This window comes from Otolemur garnettii, unplaced genomic scaffold (assembly GCF_000181295.1).
Source record: "Otolemur garnettii isolate 467f Iridium unplaced genomic scaffold, OtoGar3 scaffold00017, whole genome shotgun sequence".
NCBI classification, from domain to species: domain Eukaryota; kingdom Metazoa; phylum Chordata; class Mammalia; order Primates; family Galagidae; genus Otolemur; species Otolemur garnettii.
This window is the reverse complement of record NW_003852412.1, coordinates 20,895,138-20,905,546: the sequence shown is the minus strand read 5'-3', so window position 1 is coordinate 20,905,546 and position 10,409 is coordinate 20,895,138. Positions and strand designations below refer to the sequence as shown.

Below are 10,409 nucleotides of genomic sequence, written 5' to 3'. Positions count from 1 at the left end.
CCAAAAAGTGCAACAAAGTAAATGCAATGAGGAAGACTTCACAGTAAGCAGAAACGGTTTGGACAGCAGGGAGTAGAAGTAACAGGATGCAAGTTTGATGGGCCTCAAAAAACCTTGATGGCCAGGATTTTAAGGCTTTGCAGTTGGGAACTGTGGGAAAAACAAAATTGAGAAATAGATTGCAGTTTTCAGTGTAACAGCTTTGGCCTCACCCAAGAACCTGATAGAAATGGAGAAGCTCAGACATGACCCACTGAATCTGAGTCAACAAGTTAACAAGATCCTAGCTGATTTGTATATATGTCAAAGTTTTAAAACCACTCACTTAGTACAGAACTGAGCAAAGTTGGTTTTTTCCTGTAAAGAGTCAGATAATAAATATCTCAAGTTTTACAGGCCACATGGTCTCTGTTTCAACTGTTCCACTCGGCTGCTATAGCACGAAAACAACCACAGATAACAACATGTAAATGAATGAGTGTGGCTGTGTCACAATAAAACTCTACTATTGTGATGCCTATTTTTATGTGTGAACTTGCCTGGGACATGGGGTGCCCAAGTATTTGGTTGAACATTGCTCTGGGCATGGCCGTGAGAGCATTTATAAATCAACATTTGAATCAGTGGGCTGATTGAAGCAGGTTGCCTTCCCCAGTGCAGGTCGACCTGCTCCAATCTGCTGGAGCTGTAAATGGCACAAAGACAATGTAATGGAGAATGTGTCCTTGGTGCCTGTTTTTAAGATGGGGCATTTAACATCTCCTGCATCTGGGCTGGAATATTCACCATCCACTCTCCTGGGTCTCCAGCTTAATGAGTTAATCATGGGACTTCTCAGCCTCCATAATTGTGTGTGCCAACTCCAATATATACTATTATCTTGCATATATGTGCATAAATCTTATTGGTTATGTTTCTTTGGAGAATCCTGATATAATTATGGAATCAAAATCTGAATTTTTTGAAATTTTTATGTATCATGAAATGCTACTCTACTTTTGATTTGTTTCAACCATTTAAAAATGTAAAAACTATTCTTAGCTTGAGAATACAAACATTTCATACCAAAAAAAGAGAATAAAATTGGCTGCATTTGGTCTGTGAGCTGGTTTGCTGACCCTGAGCACTCAATAGAAACTTAAAAAAAGTTAGCCTTTAAATTATTTATATCATCTAAATTCTAGACTCTAAAATAATAGAAGAATAAACAAAGAGGTTGAAATTTTTCATTACTTTATAACCAAAAGAAATTTTCATCCAACAGCAAGAAAGTAACCTTTTCTTCACTTTTTAAGCCAGTGAGAATGTGGTTATTAGTCACTTTTTTCTACTGCATATTAGATTTCACCATGGTCATGTTGTGCATGTAAGGAAAACAGACGATTATACATGTCTCCTTTTTTTTTCTCTTATAAAGGTATGAAGGAAGAAAAGAGTAGTTTCCTTCAACTAATCTAACAGAAAAGGTGAAGACTCTTAGTGGTAATGGTCCTATCATCTTCCCCATCACTGAAGCGACAGACGTCTACTGGAGTAGTGGTTCTCAAAGTGTGGTGGTCTAGCCTCACCTGGGAATTAGGTATTAATACAACTGCTTGGGTCTGCCAAGAGTGGCTGAATTTGTGTTTTAATGAGTTTTCCAAAGGGGTATGATGAACACGAAAGTTTGAAAACCATCGCATTTGAGATAAGTCATACAAATCCAGACTCTTGGGACTTCATTCCAGACCTGCTGAATTGGAATCACTGGTGTGTGTTTTCACACACTCCCAGATGACTGTAAGGTTGAATCAGATATGAAAGTCACTACTTCAGAGTTGCTATTTTTCTTTCATCCCACCACCCCACCTAACCTATGGGACTTTGCCATATCCTGTAAATTTTGCATAGGAAGAAACTTTCAAACCTACAATTTTTATAAACAAAGATTTCCAAGTCCCCTGCTTCAGAATTTCACACAATAATATACAGTAGAACCTCTGTAAGTTACCTACCCAAGGGACTGTAACTAGTCAACATGTGGAAATGGTCAACAGAAGGAACTAGGCCTGCGGTACTAATATATACATGTGCTGCATGTACAGTCTATGAAAACAGTCCCCCTTAGGACACTTAAGGAGGTGGTCAACTATGGAGGTTCTACTATATTATATACAGATGCATCACATCTCATACAGCATATCTTATATGATATACATGATGTACTATCTCTTTCTATCCAAGGGCAAAGTGAGGCATTAATCATTATAATATTTAATATGATCCTGGATCTCATGTCCAGGAACAGAATTTAGAATTGGTCCTCTTATTCTATTTTAACTTATTTTAATGCTACAGTCCTCATGATCAAAACAGTCATAAATAGCTTCTAGATTAAAGAAATGAAACTTAATCATTTTACTCTCCTACTCAAAGGCTTTCAGAATCAATGTAAATTTAGCATCTCCAATATTGAGGGTGGTCAGATACCAAGGCAGGGAGGGATTTCCACTAAACTGACTTGGAAGGATTTTTGCTCAAACTAGATCCTACAAATGGTCCCCAACTTACGGTGGTTCAACTTTACAACAGTGCAGAAATAATACACAGTCAACAGAAACTGTACTTTGAATTCTGATCTTTTGATACTCTTTTCTGATGCTGGGCAGTGGCAATAAGCTAACTATATATTACCCAACTATAGGTTAATGTAAGTGTTCTGAGCACATTTAAGGTAAGCTAGGCTAAGCTGTGATGTTTGCCAGATTAAGTGTATAAAATGCATTTTGACTTATGATACCTTCAACTTACAATGAATTGTAACTCCAATGTAAGCCAATGAGCATCTGTACAAGGACAGAGAGGAAAGCCCAAGTATGGGCTTAGTCAAGTGAAGAACTTAGAGGAGCTAGACTGATATTTTGGTCAAAGGAAAGAGTGCTTTTCAGCCCTATCCAAGGTTACCATCAATGAGAAGAGATCATGTAGGTACATATCATAATCATTTTACTATACTCTAAGGAGCCTGGGATAGGGACTGTGAGACAGTCATTTTTGTATCTCTATCACTATAGTTACTATCACCTAATGATCAGTACTAGGCCTTGGGGTAAACTCAACCTTCAACTTCACTCAACAAAATGAAATAAAAAGAAATAACAAAAAAAAAAAAAAAAACAACACCTCAAAAATTTTTTTAAAAGGGCGGTACCTGTCATATGCCAGAGGTGGAGGGTTCAAACTCAGCCCCGGCCAAACACTGCCAAAAAAAAAAATTAAAAAAAGAAACAACCTTCCCTTTCTTAATCCTCTGAAAACATTTTCATAGACAGCAGAATTAAAATCATCCTGGCATTTCTTTTTATCTGTGTGGGCCTTTCAAGACCTAAACTCTCTGAGTCTCCTCATCTTTATCTGATGCTTATTTTTGTAAAAAACTATTTGCTATAGGTAAATCCATCTTTCTGACAGACATATGATGCACAAAATTTGTTATGCCTAAGTGGGAGGGACAAACCACTAGAGGCTTTCAGAATCAGTGTAAATTCTGTACCTCAAATGTAATTTTGAAAGTCCTAATAATTTTTAAAAACCCGTAAATCTTGTATTAATGATGGCTTATGGTATAGGTTCTCTAGAGGCAATAATGAAGATGGGAATCTCAGGGAAATCTACAACTACTACAGATCTTTGCATCAGAGATGGAAAGAGAGGGAGAGGTTGGGCTAATTATCAACTAAGGGGTAAGGAAAACAGCACAGGGAAAAAGAACAGACAAGGTCACATTAGTGGCAGAACAGTAAGCACCAGTACACATCCACTGCTGCTAGTTTTCCAATCGTGCCCCGTTCTCCGCGATTTTGGTGGTGCTCCAAGAGCATTCTCTCCAGACTCTTCCTTAATACAGGAGCCAGGTATGTCCCTGATCTCTCTCCAGATGACCAATAGGTCTACCACTCTCTCAACTTTTTCAAGCCTTTGCGAAATATCAACTTCCAGTGAAGGCTTTATTTAAAAACTGACACCCTCCCAAGAGCCTTCCTCACTTCGGATAACTCCATGTAAATTTAGGTCAGCCTGCAAGATACTCCTAATTGCCGCTCCTCTCCGACATCCTTTACTGGACCGGACGGAGCCATAGCCCAGACTCACGGAAAGGAGGGGCGCTCCGGTGGCTCCGCCCACTTGCTTAGCAGGAGCCAGTCACACGAACGCCAGCGCCAGTCTCCTCCCAGACCGCTCCGGAAATGCGACTGCAGACAGGCCAGCCACGTGACCGTGACGTCAGCGCGCCCGCGCCTGCCGGACGCGCTAGGCTTTCGCGGGATCGCGTTCGGGCCTAGTTGTGTAAAGCACCGTGTTGTTGGCTTTTCGGGGCGGTCTTTATTTGTAGGCGCTCTAGTCCTGGTCTCGCATTCCACGATGTACCACAACAGTAGCCAGAAGCGGCACTGGACTTTCTCTAGTGAGGAGCATTTGGCACGATTGCGGGCTGATGCCAACCGCAAATTCAAATGCAAGGCTGTGGCGAACGGGAAGGTGAGGGAGCCGACGGCCGCCCACTTGCTGAGGTCTCCACATTCTTTGCAGCTGCGGGACCTCTTCAGGCTTCCGGCCCAATTTCACTTCCTCTTGTCTCTTCCCTCGGCGGCGAAGAGGGCGTTTATTAAAATAGGTGATCACTTTGCCAGGTTCTGTGGGTACGGAGACCAACAGTGCGGTCCCCATAGTTGAATAGCTGCCAGAGAAGGAACCGGTCTTGGAGGCGAAGAGATTTTGTAGGATGCCGAGGTAGTTCCGGGCTAGAGCCGTTCACTTCTCCAGCGTTCGGGGAAGGCTTTTCCCGGTAGCTGACGCAGAGAAGATGGGAAAAGAGCGTTCCCGGCAGACAGAGCCACACGTGCAAGGTGGGAGGTAATAAGTTGCGGGCGGGTACCTGCGGTGCTCGTAGGTACTCCTGAGGGGCCAAAGTTGAGTATTTGTCCAGAAATGGTTTGAGAAGTGGGAAGGGAACTTGTAAGAGTAAGGAGGTAGAAGTTTGTATTGAAAGGATAGGGAACTCTCCAAAGATTTAAAATGGGAAATTAATCATACTTTCGACCTAGAAAGAACCCTTCGTCAACCTGTTGAGGGAGGGAGACCCTTTGTCAACCTGTGAGGGAGGGAGACAGGGGACTTGGCACAAACAGATTGACTGAAGGTGGTTAGTATTGTGGCCTGCTCGCCACGCCCTTCTGTTACACCTCCAGTCCAGGCTTAAATTTTCTGACAAGGTCCATCCCTCATTCTCCCACAAGCTTCACTCCAGCAAGTGTTCCATGCCTCCCAACTATTGGTACTGAGCTACTTTACTTTAATTCACATCTATTTTATATCACAGATTTTATCACCTGTGTTAGTTTCCTAGCTCTTCAATAAAAAAAGAATACAAACTAGGTAGCTTAAAATAATAGAAATTTATCTTATTTACTTGCTGATAGTTACCTCAATTTTTGTGACATAATGATTGATCCTGGAAGGGATATTGAAAGGCTTCTATCCATCAAAAATATCTGTCTTCTTTTTGAGTTTAAAATAATATCAGACCTCTTAGGATGTGTACACACTTTGCAGTATCCAGCTGACATTCTGAGAAGTTGTGAAATGATGGTAGAGTTTTCATTTATTAAATATTTTCCTAAAGCTATTTGGTGTAGTGATTGGTAAATTTGTAAAGAGTATATGAGGCATGATACGTCTCCCTTTAGATATACAAATTAAATTTAGGAAAATGTATCATGATCGTTTAATTCACTGAATTTGTGTTGTAATTTTTATCTAAAGGTTCTTCCAAATGATCCAGTCTTCCTTGAGCCTCATGAAGAAATGACGCTTTGCAAATACTATGAGAAAAGATTATTGGAATTCTGTTCTGTGTTCAAGCCAGCAATGCCAAGGTCTGTTGTGGTAAGTTGTCCTTTTAGCTGACCTATAAAATCCTACCTCTTCTAAATTTGTAACTTAATTTGTGATCCATTGTGGATCACCTTAGTTATGTTCAGTTTTTGTCACATGCATTTGTCAATAAAGGCCTTAAATCACACATTACTATATCTTATCTTAAAAATTATTTCAGTTCTCATTTTGTAGTCAAAAGAATTGAAGTCTACTAGATGTGTTGTGACATCTTCAATAGAGAAAGAATAAATTAAGTTAGCTTTCCCTGTAAGTTCTCAACTAGGGAGCAATAGAACTGGGAATGGAACATAGCTTTTACAACCCTATCACACCAATACACATTTAAAATAATGTATTTAGTCACATTTGTAATCATGTGCCCCAGCTGAAGCTGATACTGTAAGTTTTTTTTAAAAAACTTTGATTATTAGTAGAAGCAAAAGATTGTCTTTGGTTAAAAAGATAGTCTCTGGTTCTTTCAGATGTTTGGTTCTGAGACCCTGTTTATTTTTTGCTGGGGTGGGCAATGGTGAGAAGAACTAAGTAGGTGAGATTAAAAATTTGAAAGATAAAAAAGCTGGTGTGAGAGGGTTTGTAAAATATTTTTACCTTATTATCTCAACAGAATTATTGTGAAGCTCAAGTAAAAGTCTACGTTGTTTTAAAGCTATACAGAGGGACTAGCTTATGACTCAATAAAGAATGTCACTCCAGGATTATTATCTCCATTTTTATAGTTAAAAAAATTGAAGTATATTGAAAATATAAAATCCATAAATATTTATAATGTTTTCTTTTCTTAGTTTACTAAACCTTTATCTGAAAAATGAAAGATTCATAAGGAATTTTAGATACACTTGATTAGTTTCTATATCCAGATCTGGTTTATTTTTTTCTGGTAAAAGCACTGTTAAATGAGGCAGTAGACTTAAGTGGATAAAGAAGCTGAATCCTCGAATGAACTTATTTATGGAATTTAACTTTATAAAACATGTTTATGATTGGTGGAGAATTTTGGTTTTGTTTTACGTACAATGACAAAACTAAACTTTTATATTTGGAAGGAAATACTCTTGGTTCTAGCCAAATGATGTAATGCTTGAAAATGCAGTTGAATTCAACCCCGTTCCTTATTAAATGTGTGCCCTTGAATAAGGCAGTTAACTTCTTTGATGCTCATTTTCCTTCTCAGTAGACATAGTGATACTTCACCAAGCTCTTGTAAGGATTAAAATAGGATAATAGTTTTGTGTTGGTGCAGAATCTGGCTCATGGGGAGATTCTTAAATGGTATGTGCTGCTTCTACAGTTCAGAAACAGTGATCATAGTTATATCATAAATTTGGACTTACTTAGAAGGCTTATTGCCCCAGTTGTCTTATTCTGTCAACATTTTCACAAGAATGGTTAATCTGTGAACATTTGTATTTTTTCCTTAAATTTGCAAAACTCAGTACATTTTGATGTTCTGAATTCTAAAATACATACACACACATATTTTTAATCCAGTGACCATAGGAAGGATTAAGCAGGGTGGCCTGAAGATGGACAACTAAAGGGTGGGGAAGGGACTTTTGGCAATGGCATTTCTGTTGTAATTCATTATTTTGATTAAGAAGAATTAAGTGTCAGTATGTTTATGGGGAACCTTTGAAAGACACTTTTGCATCCATAAGTTCTTTTCCACAAAATATAACATGTTACATATGTAAAAGTAGATCCTGATAACATGATTTTTTTTTAATTTTAGGGGACAGCTTGTATGTATTTCAAGCGTTTTTATCTTAATAATTCAGTAATGGAATATCACCCCCGGATAATAATGTGAGTATATTACTGTCTAACTTACTGTTTTCATTAAGAAGACTTTATACTCTTTCAGCATTTTGGTGTTGGAGGATAAAAGATAGACTTGCATTCTTTTGTGCCATTCAGAACTTAAGACCCCTAATTACCTATATCTTCTATAATACCAAAGGCATCTGAATTTCAACTTATTCAAATTCTGTTTTTCTCCAGCTAGCTTCTTCTCTAATACTTCTTTCAGGTAGTGACATTGTTCTTTCCAGTTATTTAGACTGGGAATCATTTGTGGTGGCTTTTCTCCCTCCCCATCCAGTTTATAGATCCTATAGCTTCATATTCATTTCATTTACAAAAAGGTCTGTTTTGTTCCTGCTGTCTGCTAAGCACTATGCTTATCATTGACGATAAAGATGAAATTAGTATGAGACTGATGAAAGAGCTTGCTGTCAATCACATTGTCCCTGATTGTTTTCTCTTTCTTTTTTTTTTCCAATGCCATTTTCACCTGTCAGGGCCAGGCCCTTGTCTTTAGTTCCAATCTTGACTTTTGTAGTAGCTTTTGTACTAGTTTCTCACTCTGAACTTCACATAGCAGCCAGGTGAATTTCATAGATTTGTCCCTGAGGTAATAATCCCCCAAGCAAGTGCCCTCAGAGACGTCCACTGATGGCTTTCCACAATTTTCCTTAAACCTACTTACTCATATGGCACATGTGTTTACTGGTTTTATTTTTAACTCTTCCATCTACATGCCATGGTGCAGAGTACTCTTCCTCCTTCGTTAATTTGCTTTTCTAGATATTTAAATTGAGCTATATGAAACTGCCATTGAGTCAATGATGGTTAATGTTGTGGTAATGTTAAATTCTTCAACCTAATTTTCTAGTTTGTCTTATGTCTCCTAATGGATAAAGCTTTTTGAACAGGAGCTATCTTTTTTTTTTTTTTTTTTTGAGACAGAGCCTCAAGCTGTCACCTGGGTAGAGTGCCATAGCATCACAGCTCACAACAACCTCCAACTCCTGGGCTCAAGCGATTCTCCTGCCTCTGCGTCCCAAGAGGCTGGGACTACAGGCACTCAGCACAACGCCCAGCTATTTTTGGTTGCAGCAGTCATTATTGTTTGATAGGCCCAAGTTGGATTCGAACCTGCCAGCTTAGGTGTATGTGGCTGGTGCCTTAGCCACTTGAGCCACAAGCACCAAGCCCGGAGCTATCTTTTTAAAAAATTTTCTGCAATGTCTAGCATAGGGACTTGTGAGTATTAGGCAGTTTTAGAATATACAGTAGAATATTTAAAGTTGGACCACCCAAGAGACTGTAACAAACTGGTCAACTATGGAGGTTGTGAACATAAGAAACTAGGCCTACTGGACTAATATGTGCATAGAGTGTGTGTCCAGTCTATGAAAATTAGGTCACCATAAGGAGGTGGTCAACTATGGAGATTCTACTGTACTTTCAGAAATATTTAGGTATTTCTCAAAGTGTATGCATATCCCTCCACCCTGTCCTCCTTATTTTTTTCCTCTAGGCTCACTTGTGCATTTTTGGCCTGCAAAGTAGATGAATTCAATGTTTCTAGTCCTCAATTTGTTGGAAACCTTCGGGAGAGTCCTCTTGGACAGGAAAAGGCACTTGAACAGATTTTGGAATATGAACTGCTACTTATCCAGCAACTTAACTTCCACCTTATTGTCCATAATCCCTATAGACCATTTGAGGGCTTCCTCATCGATTTAAAGGTAAACTTGTTGATACAAAGTAAACTGATAGTATGTTCTCTTTTGTTATTGTTGTTTAATCAAGAGAATTGCAAATTTTATAACCCATAATTATCCTAAATTATTATAATTTGGATGCAGCCTTGAGTCTGGTCTAGACCAGTGGGACCATTATATCCAAACTTCACTGTGGATCAGTCACCTGGAGAGGCTGTTAACTCAGATTGTTGAGTGAAATTTCCAGAGGCTCTGATTAAGCAATCTGCAAATCGTGGTCCCAGCACCATAATGAAGACCATTGAGAGTTCAGAGTAATACTTTTAAAGACTAAAGATAACTCTTAAAACTTTGAGGCTCGGCGCCTGTGGCTCAAGCGGCTAAGGCGCCAGCCACATACACTGAGGTATCATTGACGATAAAGATGAAATTAGTATGAGACTGATGAAAGAGCTTGCTGTCAATCACATTGTCCCTGATTGTTTTCTCTTTCTTTTTTTTTTCCAATGCCATTTTCACCTGTCAGGGCCAGGCCCTTGTCTTTAGTTCCAATCTTGACTTTTGTAGTAGCTTTTGTACTAGTTTCTCACTCTGAACTTCACATAGCAGCCAGGTGAATTTCATAGATTTGTCCCTGAGGTAATAATCCCCCAAGCAAGTGCCCTCAGAGACGTCCACTGATGGCTTTCCACAATTTTCCTTAAACCTACTTACTCATATGGCACATGTGTTTACTGGTTTTATTTTTAACTCTTCCATCTACATGCCATGGTGCAGAGTACTCTTCCTCCTTCGTTAATTTGCTTTTCTAGATATTTAAATTGAGCTATATGAAACTGCCATTGAGTCAATGATGGTTAATGTTGTGGTAATGTTAAATTCTTCAACCTAATTTTCTAGTTTGTCTTATGTCTCCTAATGGATAAAGCTTTTTGAACAGGAGCTATCTTTTTTTTTTTTTTTTTT

At 38.7% G+C, this 10,409-nt stretch overlaps 1 protein-coding gene across 2 annotated transcripts in view; it reads left to right on the top strand.

Moving 5' to 3' along the window:
- Positions 1-4,307: 4,307 nt before the first annotated feature.
- Positions 4,308-10,409, top strand: part of CCNH (cyclin H) — a 20,957-nt gene continuing 14,855 nt past the window's right edge. The window contains exons 1-4 of one of the 2 annotated variants that reach the window (XM_012802768.2): positions 4,308-4,518; positions 5,803-5,925; positions 7,667-7,740; positions 9,257-9,467. In XM_012802768.2, the coding sequence (XP_012658222.2) occupies positions 4,402-4,518; positions 5,803-5,925; positions 7,667-7,740; positions 9,257-9,467 (525 nt within the window). In that variant the 5' untranslated portion in view covers positions 4,308-4,401. Of the gene's footprint in view, positions 4,519-4,695; positions 4,887-5,802; positions 5,926-7,666; positions 7,741-9,256; positions 9,468-10,409 lie in introns of those variants that run through there. The other variant, XM_023510929.1, reaches the window with a different exon arrangement.